This window comes from Tachyglossus aculeatus, chromosome 9, assembly GCF_015852505.1.
Source record: "Tachyglossus aculeatus isolate mTacAcu1 chromosome 9, mTacAcu1.pri, whole genome shotgun sequence".
Lineage (NCBI taxonomy): Eukaryota > Metazoa > Chordata > Mammalia > Monotremata > Tachyglossidae > Tachyglossus > Tachyglossus aculeatus.
Genome location: NC_052074.1, coordinates 22486813 through 22505776, shown reverse-complemented (window position 1 = coordinate 22505776; position 18964 = coordinate 22486813). Strand labels below are relative to the sequence as shown.

The following is an 18964-nucleotide window of genomic DNA, read 5'->3' as shown; positions in this document are numbered from 1 at the left end:
GTTTTTTCCTCAGATTGTCTGGCATGAGTGAAATCCCTCAGTTGTCGGTATAGGCATACTCCATGACACAGCTGGGATGTGTGTTGTTTGGAAAGGCGGGCTGTATTGTGAATCGCCGTGTCCCACAGACTCACACCCAATTGGTTAGGGTTTGTTCCGGAAATGACCAAGGCCTACAGGTAAGTAAAAGTGACACTGCCAGTCCCCCTTGCCCTATTCCTAGAGGTGTTCCTGCCCCTTGATCTCCCCGCCCCCATGTTCCAGCCTGTTTTTTGAACTTTGTTCATAGCAGCAACAGTTGCAGCTAACATGACTCTCTCTGTCGTGCGGCCCCTCCCCTCCGCTGCCTGCCTTCCAGTCCAAGCTGGGGGAATTGGGGAGACAGGGAGGAGGGAGAGCCACAGTGGCATTTGCAGCTGCTCACACAGCCGCAGCTGTTGCCCCTTCCTACTTCCAAAGGAGTCTGTACCTGTCTCCATTCCCACGGTGGGGCTACAAATGAGAACTGGTGGGAGGTGCAGCCTGGGTTGCAGAGCCGGCCCAAGAGGACCCGCGCTCCGTACGGTCCCTGCCACTGGGCTCGGGGACTGTGTGCTCGATCCAGGAGACTCGGGTGCCGGTGACACGCGCCGGTGACAGCACGTGCAGCTTGAGGTTGCTGGAGGCAGTAGTGAACGGTGCTGTGCGGCTCTCTAGTTACACTAGACTTCTCCGCAGTGATGAAGTCAGCAGTCAGCGTTGTACCTATCTCTGGATTGTAGGCATTGTGGGGTACACGTTTTTGAAACCACTCACACACCTCCAAAAGCATTAAATGGGTAATTACAGCACTGCAGCACCTTTGGAATAATTTGACCCGTCTTCTGACACACACCTTTTCAGGAACATCATAAGTATCTTTTCAGTTGACTGTCGTTTGGCCACTGGTGACTTTAATTGTGGCTATGTATTTAAAAACAGCCATACCATTGGAGCGCACAGTTTACTCCAAATTCACTTGAGCTTCTTGACCAATCATCTTCATTAGCAACAGCATTGAGTGTCAACCGTGGGCAGAGTACTGTACTAGATACTTGTGGAAGCAAACAAAAGATTATAGTAATACAATCTCTGCCCTCAGAGTCTACAGCTCAATGGGGGAAGATGGCCAAGCCTAAATTGACAAATTTTCCGTGGTTAAAAATGGACCAGTAGTTATTTCAGTTTGAAATAAGAAAGAAAAAACCCCCAAAGCACCCAAACAAACCCAAAACCTGGGTGGTAGAGCCTCCATTTTTATGTACCAGCTTTCTTACCTATATTCATTTCTTGTTTGAGAGCTTTTGAGAAATTTGCAAATCTGTACATGTAGAGTTATCACTTGTATCACGTGGTCAACACCATTCAAAAAGTTGCCTTGCCTTCATTTTATAACTTAGTAATATTACAGTTGAAGGCCCTGCAGTAGAATTTTTACTTAGCCCTCATGTTCTGAAGATACTCCTTTTTTGTCCATTGAAGCGTATTCCTCCATCTGAGTGAAAAAAATTTCTTGTTTTCACCCTTTAAATGTTAACGTCAATCTCTTATGCTTCTGATTAAAACAAATGCACACATACACACACAAAACACATAGATAAAATGAACAGATCATTAGAATGTTTTTCTGTGTCAGGTCCTGATTATGTTGACTGTTCAGCTTTATGTAGTAAAGGAATGTGGTGAGTTGGCTTGGGAATTGAATTGAGTTAGTTGTGGTCTCCTTTTTTCTTGGCCTCATTGTGCAATCTTGGGCAAGCTTCTTAGATTTCTTCATCTGTGATTGTCATTATCAATTTTAGAAACTGGTTTTAAATCTTTTGCTGAAATGTATAATGTTAGCTTTATTATGACTTCATATTGAGATGGTAAGACCAGGCCATATGGAGATTAGCTCACCACAGTGCAATACCCTCCAGCTTTTATTTTATTTTGTATTTATCCCTGCCCTTATCTTGTGCGATCTTGTTTTTTATTCAATCAGTGTTATTTATTGAGCACTTATTGTGTGCAGAGAGCACTGTACTAAGCTCATGGGAGAATACAACACAACCGAGTTAGTGGTGTTGCCTGCCCACATTTTATTTTACTGTTGTCTTACGTGTCCATCGCCAGCCCCCTTCTCTCCTTATTTTTAGATTGTGAGCTCCACGAGGGCTAGGCACCCGCATTCTCCCCAGTGTATTCTTTTCCAGCCCATAGTTCAGTGCTTTGCACATAGTAAGCACTTAATAAATACTTATTACTACTGTTCTGTGAGGTTAATATTTTTCAGGCGATTGTCACCAGAAAAAGAGAAAGTTTTTTTTAATGGAACAAGAATGTATGTTTTCTGTATGGCCACTCTAGAACACACGATATTAAAGCTCTCAATCAGCTCGCTCCCTCCTATCTTGCCTCGCTAATTTCCTGCTATAACCCAGCCTGCACACCTTACTCTTCTAACACCTACCTACTCATTGTACCTCAGTTTCATCTATCTCATGCCAACCCTTTGCCTGTGACCTCTATCTGGCCTGGAACTCCTCCTCCTTCGTGTATCACAGACCATCACTCTCCCCACCTTCAAAGCCCTAATAAAATCACATCTCCATCCCTGACTAAGCCCTCATTTACCAATCTCCCTCTTGCCTTCTGGGTCCCTTAAGCCCTTGGATCTACACCCTTTAAACACTTGGTACTCACCCCACCCTCAGCCCCACAGCACTTATGTGTATATCCATAATTTATTTTAATGTTTGTCTCCCTCTCTAGACCTTGTGGATAGGAAACGTGCCTCCTGATTCTGTTGTATTTTACTCTCCCAAGCGCTTAGTACAGTACTCTGCACGCAGTAGGTGCCCAGTAAATGCTATCGGTTGGTTGAGATCAGTTTTGTTTTTCACCAGTTTGCCGAAATTGCAGGGATTAGGTTCTTGTGAAACCCCACATTAAGGAAAATCTGTACTGTAGTACTCCTGGTGTCTTCTGCTTGCACCCGAGCACCTGTATCCAGACAGGTTCATGTTCTGAGGGGAATCATTCCCTAATTCCATAATTTGTAGTGAGAGCACACGTTCTGGCAAAATTGGGTAAGGCAGAGGGGCGGTAGTGACACAATCTAACATCAAAAGGAGCTGTTCGCATAGCCAGTTCATTCACTCATTCATTCAGTTGTACTTATTGAGAGCTTTCTGTGTGCAGAACACTGTACTAAGTGCTTGGGAGAGTACACTATAACACTAAACAGACACATTCCCTCCCCACAGTGAGCTTACAGTCTAGAGCAGGGAGGCAGACGGTAATATAGATAAATGACAGATACGTACGTAAGTGCTGTGGGGCTGGGAATGGGGGGGGATGAATAAAGGGAGCAAGTCAGGTGACACAGAAGGGTGAGGGACAAGAGAAAAGTTGGTTTTCCCTACTCGCATAGAGACTCTCTTGGAAGATAAAAGCACAGTCAATCAGTGGTATTTATTTACCGGATGCTTAGTGTGTATGGGACACTGAACTTAAGCACTTGAGAGAGTACAGTGCAACAGAGTTGGTAGACATGTTCCAAATTGTATCACTCTCCTTGCACTCCAAACAAGCATGCCTTTGATTTCATATTGCCTCAGTCAGATGTCATGTCTCTCCTTTGTAGTTTACAGGGCCAAGCCTATAATTCTAGTTGGGAGCAGTGCTCAGTCTTGGTGTGGCTACTAGTTACCGACTCCACCTTTAGAATCTGGTTCCCCAGAAACAGCAGCAATCCTGAATTGAGTGGGCTTCCTAGAGTCTCTTCCTCTTAGATATCTGGGTTACAGTTTTATAATTTCTTTTTTAAGTTCAGGGACTTCCTTGTTCTCTCTCTTGACTGAATTCAAAATACTCCACAAGATGACTTCTCATTTAGCATGCAAAGACACCGATACTATGAAAGTTTAGAATAAGGGATGCCAACTTATCCCAGGTAGCACAACTTCTTGGGCTATAGGTAGTAGCAGCAGTAGTATTTATTAAGCCCCAGCTAGTGTAATGCACTGTGCCAAGCACTTGGGAAAGTGCAACAGAGAAGTGATGTGCTCCCTGCCTTCAAGACTCTAATGGAGAGACAGACTGTTCACATTTACAGCTAATTAAATCAAAGTAAATAACTGAATCTACAGTTGAATAAACATATCTGCACAAGGGCTGGGGGGGGGGGCAGTAATAAAACACACAAGCTCTCCACATGTACGCGCTCAATTCTGCCAAAATGTCTGTTTTTGCTGTGCGATTTGGCTAGAACATTAGTATTGGCAGTCTGTCCGACAATGTGAGACTGTGTGGGTACAACATTCTGCAGAGGTTGGAAGAAATGGTTTTTTGCCCGTGTTGTGGGACACGGAGTATTATAATTATTATGGTATTAAGTGCTATGTCGAGCAAGTAGTAAAGTTTTATTTAAGGTGGGTCTCTGCAAGAGCACCGTTGGCCCATTGTAGGGAAATTAGGTGTCCTGGTATTTAAATGTTCTTCGTGCTCCAAGGTGATGAACTCTCTCCATGACCAAATGCTCAGTACAGATCCAGAGTCCTGACTGCACCGTGGATACACAAAGGCTGCCCTTTGTTGTACTCTGTTTGTTATGTGCCGTGCCTGGTGCTGATTTTGCTTTTCCTCAGTCTCACATTCCTCTTAAAACCTGTGCTCCAAAAGAGCCTCTCCTTTCTTGAGTGCAGTGAGCTATGCTGTTCAACCTACTGCAGGTCTCCAAGTTTTCAGCTGAGTTGTGGTGTGGTCCTGGGCTCTTTTTTACCGCATCCTTAAATCGTTTCCTCTGCCTCCTTGGTTTCAGTTTCCTATTTTCAGTTCATTCATTCATTCATTCAGTCGTATTTACTGAGCCCTTACTGTGTGCAGAGCACTGTACTAAGCGCTTGGGAAGTACAAGTCGGCAACATACAGAGACGGTCCAGACCCAGCAACGGGCTCACAGTCTAGAAGGGGGAGACAGGCAACAAAACAAAACACGTAGACAGGTGTCAAAAGCATCAGAATAAATAGAATTAAAGCTATAAGCACATCATTAACAAAATGAATAGAATAGTAAATATATGTACATAAATAAAAATCTACCCCAGCACTTAGAACAGTGCCTGGCACATAGTAAGTGCTTAACAAATACCATAATAATAATTATTATTTTCAAGTGCTTGACAAATACAATTGAATGAGTGATATCTGTCCTCCATCCAGCTGAGACAGTGAAACCCACATGGGACATGATCATCTTGCATCTATCCTAGCGCTTAGCACAGTGCATGACACAGTAAGTGCTTCAGCGCTTAGTGCTTTGCACATAAATGCCATCATTATTATTATCATTATTAACAAACACCACAATTATTATTACCATTCTTCAAATGCACACACATGCTTACTCATATATAGTTTATATTCTCCACAATTGTGTCCTTGGCACTCAGCAGACTAAAATAGCAGCTACAATAGCAGCAGAGGAGAAATAGCTGATATAATTATTGACTCCACCCTTATCTCTGCTGTTAGAGCTGTGTGTAAGACTTCCTCTTACAGTATGGCTCAGTGGAAAGAGCACGGGCTTTGGAGTCAGAGGTCATGGGTTCAAACCCCGGCTTTGCCAATTGTCAGCTGCGTGACCTTGGGCAAGTCACTTCTTGGGCAAGTGCAAAATGGGAATTTAGACTGGGAGCCCCCCGTGGGACAACCTGATCACCTTTTCTTTCATTCATTCATTCAATCGTATTTATTGAGCACTTACTTTGTGCAGAACACTGTACTAAGCGCTTGGGAAGTACAAGTTGGTAACATATAGAGACGGTCCCTACCCAATAGTGGGCTCACAGTCTAGAAGGGGGAGACAGACAACAAAGCAACACATATTAACAAAATAAAATAAATAGAATAGTAAATATGTACAAGTAAAATAGAGTAATAAATCTGTACAAACATATATACAGATGCTGTAGGGAGGGGAAGAAGATGAGGAGGGGGAGAGGAAAGAGGGGGCTCAGTCTGGGAAGGCCTCCTGGAGGAGGTGAGCCCTCAGTAGGGCTTTGAAGGGAGAAAGAGAGCTAGCTTGGCGGGTGTGCGGAGGGAGGGCGTTCCAGGCCAGGGGGAGGATGTGGGCCGGGGGTCTACGACGGGACAGGCGAGAACGAGGCACAGTGAGGAGGTTAGCAGCGGAGGGTGTGGGCTGGGCCGTAGAAGGAAAGAAGGGAGGCGAGGTAGGAGGGGGCGAGGGGACGGAGAGCCTTGAAGCCGAGAGTGAGGAGTTTTTGCCTGATGCGTAGTTTGATTGGTAGCCACTGGAGATTTTTGAGGAGGGGAGTAACATGGCCAGAGCATTTCTGCACAAAGATGATCCGGGCAGCAGCGTGAAGTATAGATTGAAGTGAGGAGAGACAGGAGGATGGGAGATCAGAGAGGAGGCCGATGCAGTAATCTAGTCGGGATAGGATGAGAGATTGAACCAGCAGGGTAGCGGTTTGGATGGAGAGGAAAGGGTGGATCCTGGCAATGTTGCAGAGGTGAGACTGGCAGGTTTTGGTGACGGATTGGATGTGAGGGGTGAACAAGAGAGTAGAGTCGAGGATGACACCAAGGTTGTGGGCTTGTGAGACGGGAAGGATGGTAGTGCCGTCAACAGTGATAGGAAAGTCAGGGAGAGGGCAGGGTTTGGGAGGGAAGATAAGGAGTTCAGTCTTGGACATGTTGAGTTTTAGATGGCAGGCAGACATCCAGATGGAGATGTCTGGAAGGCAGGAGGAAACACGAGCCTGGAGGGAGGGAGAGAGGTGGGGCAGAGATGTAGATTTGGGTGTCATCAGCGTAGAGATGATAGTTGAAGCCGTGGGAGTGAATGAGTTCACCAAGGGAATGAGTGTAGATAGAGAACAGAAGGGGACCAAGAACTGACCCTTGAGGAACCCCTACAGTAAGGGGATGGGAGGGGGAGGAGGAGCCCGCAAAAGAGACTGAGAATGAACGGCCGGAGAGATGAGGAGAACCAGGAGAGGATAGAGTCTGTGAAGCCAAGGTTGGATAGCATGTTGAGGAGAAGGGGGTAGTCCACAGTGTCGAAGGCAGCCGAGAGGTCGAGGAGGATTAGGATAGAGTAGGAGCTGTTGGATTTGGCAAGCAGGAGGTCATTGGTGACCCTTGAGAGGGCAGTTTCGGTGGAATGTAGGGGACGGAAGCCAGATTGGAGGGCGTCCAGGAGAGAGTTGGCTTTGAGGAAGTCGAGACAGCGGGTGTAGACGACTCGTTTAAGGAGTTTGGAAAGAAATGGTAGGAGGGAGATAGGGCGATAACTAGAAGGGGAGGTGGGGTCCCAGCAGCAGCTGTTTGGATATGCTGCTACCGTCCAGTTTGTTCCCAAGTACCATATAGTGTAGCTGTGTTGAGATGAGCTAGATAGGAGCTTTGCTAGGAAACTGATTGAGTTTGAGGGCTGTGTTGTTGGTAATCCTGTTTTGCCACTTGATATTGCCAGTGGGTCTCAAGTAGCACTGGTAATCCAGTTGTGCGGTTTTAGCATTGTGATGTTGAGTCATCATCTAGCTAGTTCGTGGCCTTGTGTGGAAAAATAGTTGGCCAGAGTGAGCGGTGAAGACCACAGTGGCAATCCTGTTGTGTAGTACAGCCACAATACTCTGCTCCTGTCAGTGTCACCGTACAGAGGTTTTACATTTAACATGATCGCATGCAGTGTGCCCTACCGTTGTCTATCTACACGCTTGTTGCACCTTCTGCCCTAGTGGAAACACGACTATAATTTCTCGTGAGCATGTTCTCCATCATGAAGTCTTGGTGACGGCTGAGGCTTGTCCATTGTTGACAGTAGATTCCATCATCAATCTCTTGAGCAGTGCAGTGCTTCCTGTGGCTTTCTGTGGGCACTCAGTACTTGTCTCAGTAATTTGGATGCCAGAATTCCCATTTGCAAAAATGAATTAGCTTTTCCAATTAAAATTCCCAGAAATTCCCTTCAAAAAATTATGGAACCACAGAATGTGTCGAGCAGCAGTTTTGAAGTGTCTTGAAAACGGAACTGTTCTTTGTGCTGGGTTTACTGATTTTCTTATGTATGCCTAAAAGTGAGGAAAAAATGTTACATGTGTAAGTTTCTTCTGTGTCTCCCTCAGTACTGAGTCAAAAATTCCACCGGGAAGAAACTCTGGAATTGGAATTCAGGGTGTTGAGCCGACAACTCTTTTTATGCTAAGCTTGTAAACCCCTTGGGATTAGGAGCCATGTCTCATTTTCCCTGGTGTAGGTTTTTCCCAGCAGTTAATACAGTGCTTTGCATACTGGCACGTGATACATGCCGTTACTACTACAAATAGTTAATCTTGACTGCAGCAGTAGGAGCTGTGCACTGTAGATCATGATGTGTGCCTGCCAGTTTAGGCCCCAGGAAAGCAAGTTGTATTCAGGGTTGGGTGTCCCATGATACCATATGCTGGGGTAACCTGCGCTAGAGGGGGTTGCCTCGGCCAGAATAGTGGCTGTGAGTGTCTACATCTAATTATTATTAATATATTTACTATGGGCAAAGCATTGTACTGGGGAAGGATCCAGGAATGATGATTCTTCATGCTGGGATAGATAGAAGACTATCAGATCAGATGCCTGGCTCACCTTGGGGGGCAGCAGTTGTCTTGAAGCCCAGAGAAGTTAAGTGACTTATCCAAGATCACACAGCAGGACTGGTGGCAGAGCTGGAATTAGAACTCATGTCTCCTGACTTCCAGTCCCGTGCTCTTTCCAGGAGGGCCATGCTGCTTCTGTATATGTGTGCTTCCAGTTTCCACGTCCCCTTCCCCTCTCTTAGTTTGGGAATCCCCTGTGGACTAGGGACTGTATCAGATCTGACAGTCTTGAAGCTACCCCGTGGACTGTAAGCTTCTTGTAGGCAGGGATTGTGATTACCAGTTCTTGTGTTATACTTTCCCAATTGCTAAGTACAGCACTCTGCACATGTAAGCACTCAATAAATACCACTGATTACTCCAGCACATAACACATAAGGAAAGACTGTTCCATTAAAGCAAAATCAATGATTTAGCCAGACAAGGACTGTAACAGCAACCACAAAAGAGCTGCAGAATATAGCTACCCTAAGGTAACAGTTTTGAGGCTCCTCTGCTCCGGCAAGTCTGTCCCAGGCCGAACAACCCCAACCTTCCGGTGTTCCAACAATTGGGAAGGCTTGTTTGCTCCCTCTGCATCTTCAACCTGGCCTACTCTGGTGGACTTGGGGCTTGACTCTGGCAATTGGAATGGGAGTGACATGGCCCCTGGACCAGGGGATTGAGAAGAAGGGGTTACCTTGGGTCCCTTTACCTGCAGCTCCACCTTCATTTGTATGATACTTTGTAAAATTATGTGTGTTCCTGTTGAGACTTGAGTCCCATTACCCTTGGAGGTCACTCTCTTTCTGTCCTGCCCTGGGTGTGTGGCCAGTGTTTCCCGCCTGCGATAGCTACCATTGCAGGGCCATAATGTGAGCCCACTGTTGGGTAGGGACTGTCTCTATATGTTGCCAACTTGTACTTCCCAAGGGCTTAGTACAGTGCTCTGCACACAGTAAGTGCTCAATAAATGCGACTGATGATGATAATGTACCCAGCGCTAAGTTGTCAAACTGCCCCAGTTTCCTCCCTTCCCACCCCCACCCTTGAAGTAGAAATGGAAGTGAATAGAGCAGCTGCTCAAGTCCCACTTCCCTCCTCTAGTTTGGGGGGAGTGGTTAGATGACACTGTAATGTCCCAGGATTAACTTCTTTGTTATTAGACAGAAATCTGAGGACGGAAAATGTTCTTAAACAAAAAGGGAAGAGAAAAAGATAGGCTGGGGGGGAAAGGAGAAAGGAAAGAGAAGATATGGCACCCTCTCTTATTACTTCCCTTGCCACTGCAAAGGCCAAGGGCTGTACATCCTGTCCTTTCTGTGTATACTCTTGTCAGCGGGCACCATTAAGAGAGCATTGGCAGCGACAGCTCTATCCGTTCTGGGCATCCAGCAACTGCCATCTGTCAAAAGGGCCTCATTGCATTAGCCTCGGCCCCAGAACTAAGATGGGGGTAGGAATGGCGTTGAGGCTTCGTGGGCTTTACCTGAGACCTTGAATTCCAGCAGCAGGGGCATGACCAGGCCAGGGGAACATGAGGATTAGACTAATTCAGCAGGGTTGCTTCCCAAATAAGGGTAGTAATAATAATAATAATTACGGTATTTAAGTGCTCACTGTTCCAAGCACTGTTATAAGCGCTGGGATAGATACAAGATAATCAGGTTGGACACAGTCCCTGCCCCCCATGGGGCTCACAGCCTTAATCTCCATTTTACAGATGAGGTAACTGAGGCACAGAGAAGTTGTGACTTGCCCAAGGTCACACAGCAGACAAGTGGCGGAGCCAGGATTAAAACTCATGTCCTAGGCCATGCTGCTGCTCAGGTGTTGCATTGCTAACAGTAATAATTGGGTTATTTAACTGCTTACTTTGTTTCAAGCACTGTTCTGAGTGCTGGAGTGGAGGCAAGATAATCAGGTTGGACATTGTTCAGACCAGTTGCTAGACCAATTGCTCTCCGTCTTTGGGATCCCAGTAGCCCTTCACTTATATGAGTATCTGGTCTCAAAGCTGGGTCCCTCCCCATTATGTCAGATTTGATTATCTTGTATCTACCCCAGCGCGTAAAACAGTGCTTGACAAAGAGTAAACACTCAGCAAATACCATAGTAGTAACCAAGGTGTTGAGTGGAATTTTTGAAAAATGGGAAGTTGTCTTCAAGGGAAATGAGCGGGACTGGGGTTTGTAGGACAGTACTACTACAATGACAGTTGTCACCTCTTCGGAGGGACAACACAGCATACGTGTCTTTGGAAATCAGCCTTTCCTTTGATTCTTTTGAACCACATCTCTTCCACAAATAACTATTCAGTAATTTGTTTAGCATGGTGTACAAAAGTTTGCAGGATTCTTGGGTGAAGCAGCATTGCAAAATATTGTTTTTATCTCTATCCTCCTAATTTGCATTTGAGTTCAGTTTAACTTTTGCTGAAAGTAGTTAAAATCACATTCCATAATTAGCCAAATATCCCTTGATAAGTTTGACAAGGACTTAAAGGTCAGGCAGTCTTACCTTGAATTGTCCCTGTTCTTAAAAAAAAAATGGTCTGGTGTCCAAGAATTGTAGAATTCAGATATCTCATCTTGTTCTGAATTACAAGGCCATTTTTTATGTGGCTTTCGGTCGCTGCATCTTTCTTAAGTTGAGACATTTAAAAAATAACCTCTTGGGCACTTGGTGAAATTGGAGGCTGTATAGGTTATTTGCCAGATCTCAGCAGAAGAGGCAATTGACTTTAGAAATGATTTTAGCAGGTATTAAATAACCTCACAATCAGTGGTATTTATTGGGTACTTACTGTGTGCAGAGCTCTGTACTAAGTATTTGGGAGAGCACCGTGCAACAGAATTGGTAGATATGTTCCTTGTCCATAAGTAGCTTTCATGAGGAAGTGTACTTATGTTTACTAGGTATCCATAGTCACATTATGTGTGTTTAACTTGATTCCCAGTTGTCCATGTATATTGCCCTTGACTGTCAGATCTATTTTACACTTCCACCAAACTGTTTAAAAGTACTATTGAATGAATGAAAAGTGGAAAATGATTTTAATTCAATTTTGTTTGAGAATTAAAATACTTCCCCCTTGTGGTTAGGCTGTTTTTAACACAAAATTTGAACAGCCCACAATAGTAGTAGTAGTAATAGTATTGGTAATAATGATTAATATTTGTTGTGTGTCACTGTTATAGGCGCTGGGGTAGATACAAGATAATTAGGTTGGACACAATCCCTGGCCTACATGAGACTCGGGGACTAAGGGGGAGGGAGAACAGGTAGTGAATCCCCATTTTACAGATGAGGAAACCTAGGCACAGAGAAATGAATTGATTTACCCAAGGTCACACAGCAGAGCTGGGATTAGAAGCCAGGTCCTCTGAGGCCCAGGCCTTTGGTCTTTAATGCAAAGTGCAGGTGTTGGCACTGATGATTTGCCTCGCATGTTGAGGCAGGCATGAAAAGGAGCCATTCATGCTCAGGGAAAGAAGAAGGAAAGATTAATTTTGTTTTTTCCCCATCTCTTCTACCCTCCTTCTGACCCATTATTGCCGCAACTCCCCAGAACTGGAGAGCTGACCAAAAGGTTGAGGGGTTGGGAATTGCCTGATCCCTGTGTCACCTCTCTCCTGTTCCTGGAGGGGTAGCCTTCCTGAACCCTTTAAAGGTGCTTAAGGCAGGCTCTGTACACAGTAAGTGCTCAATAAATGCGATTGAATTAAGTTAAAGCCCTCCTAATATGGTGTGATGTGTTCCCTCCCTTGGGGGTGAATGGTCCTTACGAGCAGGAGGGAGAGAGACATGATGATTTGGATATCTTCCCCATAAGCGTGCCAACCAAGCTGTCAGAGAGGAGGAACAACCAACTTGGAAGGGTCTCTGGTGGAAAGGACTAACCTAAAAGTCGGGGAAGGAAGTTCTGGGGAGAGAAATGGGAGTTGGGTGAGGGAGCTTGTCTCTGAGCGAGTGTTCCTTTTCATGTTGTTTCAGGGAGAAAAGGAGAGGACCGGACAAGCTGGGAGGGAGATCAGAAAAGAAAAAGGGCATGGAAAAGAAAGCAGACAAACTTAGAGGGAGGATATAAAACTTCATTGAGCCACATAAAGATTGGGATGGGGTAGGAGAGGCAGGAGTTGGGAGGATCAGAAAGGGGGGAAAAAACCCAGTGAAAAGAGTAGACAAAAGAGATCAAATCAAAATAAATCAAGGAGGTACAGTACCCTCATTCATTCATTCATTCACTCATTCAATCGTATTTATTGAGCGCTTACTGTGTGCAGAGCACTGTACTAAGCGCTTGGGAAGTACCAGTTGGCAACATATAGAGATGGTCCTACCCAACAACAGGCTCACAGTCTAGAAGGGGGAGACAGACAACAAAAAAAACCATGTGAACAGGTGTCAAGTCATCAGAATAAATAGAAGTAAAGCTAGATGCACATCATTAACAAAAGATATATAGAATAGTAAATATGTACAAGTAAAATAAGTAGAGTAATAAATCAATCCATCAACTCTGTTGAATTGTACTATCCCAACTACTTGGTACAGTGCTCCAGCATGGCTTAGTGGAAAGAGCACGGGCTTGGGAGTCAGAGGTTGTGGGTTCAAATCCCTACTCCGCCGCTTGTCAGCTGAGTGACTTTGGGCAAGTCACTTTCATTCATTCATTCATTCAATTGTATTTATTGAGTGTTTACTGTGTGCAGAGCACTGTACCAAGTGTTTGGGAAGTACAAGTCGGCAACATATAGAGATGGTCCCTACCCAACATGTTTTTCAGCCTCCCTCACTGACTGTTGCTTCTACATTTCTGTTGTTGGTTCTTCTTCTCCTCTTCAGTTTTAAGCTTCTGATGTTGGCAGACCCTCACTTGAATGCTCTACTCTCCTCATTTTAGAAGCTTATCCACATATATGGTTTCCACTACGTACTCTATTCTGATGACTTCCAAATCTACACCTCCTGCCTCGACCTCTCACCTGTTCTACCAAATCATACACTATTTCATTCTTTCCAAACATCTCCATCTCAAAGACCTGCTGCCACTCTAACGTTAACATGATCAAAATCGATGTCCTCATCTTTCCTTCTAAAACCTTTCCTAACTTTCTCTCATCACTGTTGACAAAATCACTATCCTTCCTAATCTCATAATCCTAAACTCAAAATTTACTGTGCCTTTGTTACCCTTCTCATATTCAGTCTGTTCAGGAACTGGTAGATCTTCCTTTGTATTTCATTAATCTACCTTATACTCACCAAATCCCATTGGTTCTACTTTCACAATGTCACTAAAATCCTCCCTTTCCTGTCCATACAAACTGCTACTATGCTGATCCAGGTGCTTATTCTAACTTGCCTTGACTACTGCATCACCCTCCTCACTGACATCCCTGCCTCCTGTCTCTCCCACTCCAATCTGTACTTCACTCTGCTGCTCAGATCACTTTTTCAAAAAACTGTTCAGTTCATATCTCCCCATTCCTCAAGAACTTGAGGTGGTTGCCCATCCACCTCCACATCAAACAGGAACATCAGCTTTAAAGCCCTTGTTCAGTTCACCCTCTCCTACTGTACTTCACTGATTTCCTACTCCATCCCAGCCCACACACTTCGCTCCTCTAGCACCAGCTTATTCACTGTGCCCTCAGTCTTGTCTATCTTGCCACTAACTCCTTGCCTACATCCACCCTCTGACCTGGAACTCCCTCCCCCTCCATACATGCCACACTACTACTCTCCCTACCTTCAAAGCCTTTTTAAAATCACACCTCCTTCGAGACACCTTCCCTGCTTAAGGCTTCTTTTTCCTTACTCTCCCTCCCTCTGCATTACCTATGCACTTGGATCTCTAAGTCCTTGGTATTCACTCATCATCATCATCATCATCAATCGTATTTATTGAGCGCTTACTGTGTGCAGAGCACTGTACTAAGTGCTTGGGAAGTACAAGTTGGCAACATATAGAGACAGTCCCTATCCAACAGTGGGACCTCAGCCCCACAACACTTATGTACATATCCGTAATTTGTTTATATTAGTGTCCGTCTACCCCTCTAGTCTGTATGCTCTTTGTGGGCAGGGAACATGGCTACTAACTCTGCTGAATTGTACTCTTTCAAACACTTAGTACAGTGCTCTGCACACAGTAGGTGCCCAATAAATATCCCTAATACATATCCAAGAACTTTTTCCCCCATCCAGGTCACAGACCCACCCTGTGTTCTCTGAATCGCCCTTAGGCCAAACCCATTTACTCTTTCACAAACACCCACTAAACCTTGGACGCTTCTAGCTCACAATCTTTTAACTCAGTCTGACACATGGTAAAAAATTAGATGGCAAAATTCCCACCTGTTTTTATAAAAGCCTACTAGCTGAGGAGCAAACACTCGATTTTGTCGTGAAACAATCAGGTGAACTTTGTAGCTGATCACTGGAGTGGGTTGCAGCAGCTCACCTTGGTGTGTCTTGGGAAAGCTTGGATAGGCTTCTGGAGACAAGGAAAGTGGTGTGTGGTGTTGGGCTCTAGAGTACCCATGTTGGATAGTTGATATCCAGGGAAACTTTTGGGTGACTCTGACTTTCTCAGTCCCTCCTCTTCTCTCTCTCTGTGTCCCCACCAGTCACTGTTCAGCCGTATTCTGGGGGCCACCCTGGGGCTGCCTAGCTTATTCACATCTCCCCACTCTGAGAGCAGAACCAGAGGTGTGGCAAAGCCTGAGTTGCCCTTTGACAAGCAGGCTGAAGTGCAGATGTCGGAATTCCTGAATCAGAGTGGGACCACTCAAATGGCATGCTCTGTGGCGCACGCCATTCACTCCTAGAATCAGATCTGCCCACTGTGGGAAATTCAGTTTGTAAAAGCACCCTTGCCTGGTGAAGACATTATTTCAACTGTGTATACAAATCTAATGAGCGAAATAAAAGCAGCTTTCTCTTGAGAAATGGCAAAAGGCTGGAATAAGTTATTTGGACAATTTCAAAATGAAATAATTGGACTTGACTGTTAAGATGACGTTGTTAGTTTTTTTTTAAAAAAAAAAACAACAAAAAAGAAAATCTAGCCACAGGATGTAACTCATGATTCACTGTTAGGTCCCAAAATAAGTTTCTGTGGTTGCAGGTGTCCCTCTTATAAAGGCAGTTATGAATTCAGGAGATTGGAAACCCTACAGTTGGGATCCCCAAAGATATCGAAAACTGTTCATTCATCTATTTTTGGTTCAAAGTGATGTAGACTGTATGAACTGAAGTTGTTGTCCTTTTTTTTTCATAAGTCTGTGTGTGTTTTTCACTTCCTCTTATCTGACTCCCTTTATTTGTAGCTCTTCATATAGATTTAAAAATCTCATTGCAAGCTTAGTGAAGCCTGGGAATTACAGATCATTGTCTTAAATTTAAAATGTGTCGATGTCTGTATCTATCTTATATCTTCAATGTTGATGTAAGTCCCTTCATGTTAGGCTGAGCACAGAACTCCAATCCTTATTTTCTAGGCCAAGTTATCAGAATTGGAGTTAAAATAACATTTCATTTTGTAGAAGAGGAAAAGAGGTAGCAATTACACAGTAATTTATTCTTGCTTAAAAATGTGGTGCAATTCACCGTACTACTAGTAAATTGCTTTTTTTTTTTTTTTTTTAGTAAATCGAACAGTGGAATTTATTGAGCATTCAGTGTTGAGCACTGTATTAGGCATTGGGAGAGTGTAATACATTAGAGTTCTGGAATAACACTATCCCTGCTCTTCAAGGAACTTACAGTCTAGTGGGGGGAGACAGATATTCAGTTACAGAGAGGAGAAATGATAGTGCATATCTCCCTCTTGACTGTAAGCTTGTTGTGGGCAGGGAGCATGTCTGCCAATTCTGTCACACTACTCTGCCAAGTGCTCTTCACACTAAGTGCTCAATAGTTCTATTGATATGTACATAAGTGCTCTGGAAAGTAACAAAGTTCTTAAGTGCGTAACCGATTTAAGGAGGAGGGAATAATAGGATGGAAAGATGAGAGTTTAGGCAGGGAAGGCTTCTTGGCTGAGATATGACTTCTTCGCTGAGATAGGACTTTGAAGATGGGTAGAACGGTGGTCTGTCGGACATTATGGGAGAGGGAGTTCCAAAGGGAGGAAGTGAGCAAGGGATAAAAGGTGAAACTGAGGTACAGTATGTAGGTTGGCATTAAAGGAGTGAAATATGCAGGCTGGGTTGTAGTAGAGAAGTGAGTTTTGTAGAGGGAGAGCTGATTGAAAGCCATAAAGTAATGGTAAAGAGTTTCCATTTCCAGAGATGGATGGTAAACACTGGGGATTTTTGAAGCGAGGGGAGACGTGCACAAAATAATTTTTTAGAAAAATGATCTGGGTAGCAGACTGAAGCGTTGGATGGAAGATGAGGAGTTCTTTCTTGCTCTTGTAAGTTTGAGGTATTGGCGGGACTTCTGAGTAGAGGTGTCTTGAAGGCAAGAGGAAATGTGAGACGGCTGAAAAGGAGATGTTTATCTGGTAGTCCTCTGCTTGGAAATAGTATTGGTAGCATTTGAGTTCTCCATGGGAGTAGATGTGGCTGGAGAATAGTAGGGGACTCAAAACAGCCTTTAGGGACTTCTGTAGTTAAGAGGGTGGGAGCCAGAGGAGGAGCCTGTGAAAGAGACTGAGTGGCCAGAGAGATAGCACAAGAACCAGGAGAAGGCAGGGTCAGTGAAAGTTAGATAATGTTTCCAGTAGAATGGGGTTGTCCACAGTGTCAAAGGCAAGAAGGAGGTTATTAGTAACCCTGGGGATGCATTTCTTAAAGCACAGTACATGTAAATCCTATAAGGATTAAAATAAGAAAATATCACCTTATGAGGTGTGGAGGTGACTTTCTAATTTCAACCACCCATGATGCATGAGAAGCAGCATGGCTCAGTGGAAAGAGCACAGGCTTTGGAGTCAGAGGTCATGGGTTCAAATCCCAGCTCCGCCAATTGTGTGACTTTGGGTAAGTCACTTAACTTCTGTGCCTCAGTTACGTCATCTGTAAAATGGGGATTAAGACTGTGAGCCCCCCTTGGGACAACCTGACCACCTTGTAACCTCTCCAGCACTTAGAACAGTGCTTTGCACATAGTAAGTGCTTAATAAATGCCATTATTATTATTATTATTATTCTTGTTAGAGTAGAGAAGCAGTATTGCCTAATGGGTAGAGCACAGGCCTGGGAGTCAGAAGGACCTGGGTTCTAGTCCTGAATCCACCACTTATCTGCAGTGTGACCTTGGGTAAGTCACTTAACTTCTCTTTGCCTCAGTTATTTCATTGTAAAATGGGGCTTAAGACGGTGAGCCCCATGTGGGACAGGAACTGAGTCCAACCTGATTATGTTGTGTCTACTCCAGTGTCTAGACTAGTGCCTGGCTTTAGTAAGTAAAGTAAGCACTTTACAAATACCATTTAAAAAAATTCTTGAGGTGTATAAGGGAGGCAGAGTGGCAGATCTTTTATTCAGTAGTGCTGAATGCTGCAGTACCATCTTGCTTGAGTTGGTCAGGAATGATAGGATTGCTGAACTGGAGAAGATTTTGTCATTTGATTGCTGGGTGATAAAAATTTTTGAGCTATACTATGTTATTCTGCTGGCAACATTTGGGATGGCTGTTTCTCTGGTCATCAGCAAGAGTGTTCATAGGTGGGTATGCCTGTGGTCAAACAGTAGTATATTGGAATGGATATTAAGTTGGGCAATTGTAAATGATTCTGTCTCCCCACGCGCATTCCCCACCCCACCAAATATCACTGGTTCTGGGACTTCCTCTTCACCTTTAATGTTGTTTAAAATCAGGGATAGGCCCATCCCATGCATAAAAGTGGATCATTGGACTTCTGTTGCAAATGTGTTTAAACCATCCCTGGTTTGTCATGTTGATTTTTAAGTGGATAAATTCCATTTATGAACCCTAAAACTGTAGATCTAAGTATAACAACATAGGTTTTAGAAAAAAAACATTCCAGGTAATTCAGTGTCCATTTTGTTTGCCAGGTCCTAGAAAAATACCCCAACACCCCGATGAGCCATAAAGAAATTCTTCAAGTTATCCAGAGAGAAGGGCTGAAAGAGATCAGGTGAGTTAACTGCCGCAATCGGTGCATCATACTTAGCATTTAATATAAACCATGTGTTCTGAGATTGAAGTGTGTAAATTTTGAGTGCTGTACTCTATATCTTCCTTTCCTTTTTCTCATAATTTGATTCAGTTCTTCAGTATTACATGTCTTAAAAGATGTAGTGCAAATTTTGAAAGTCCTCCTTCTAAAAGACTTCAGACTGCAATGA

At 44.2% G+C, this 18964-nt stretch overlaps 1 protein-coding gene across 3 annotated transcripts in view; it reads left to right on the top strand.

The window, feature by feature from the left end:
* Window positions 1–18964, top strand: part of ASXL2 (ASXL transcriptional regulator 2) — a 108865-nt gene that overhangs the window by 11335 nt on the left and 78566 nt on the right. For all 3 annotated transcript variants that reach the window (XM_038751464.1, XM_038751463.1, XM_038751462.1), the window contains exon 2: window positions 18671–18753. In XM_038751464.1, the coding sequence (XP_038607392.1) occupies window positions 18671–18753 (83 nt within the window). The remainder of the gene's footprint in view (window positions 1–18670; window positions 18754–18964) is intronic.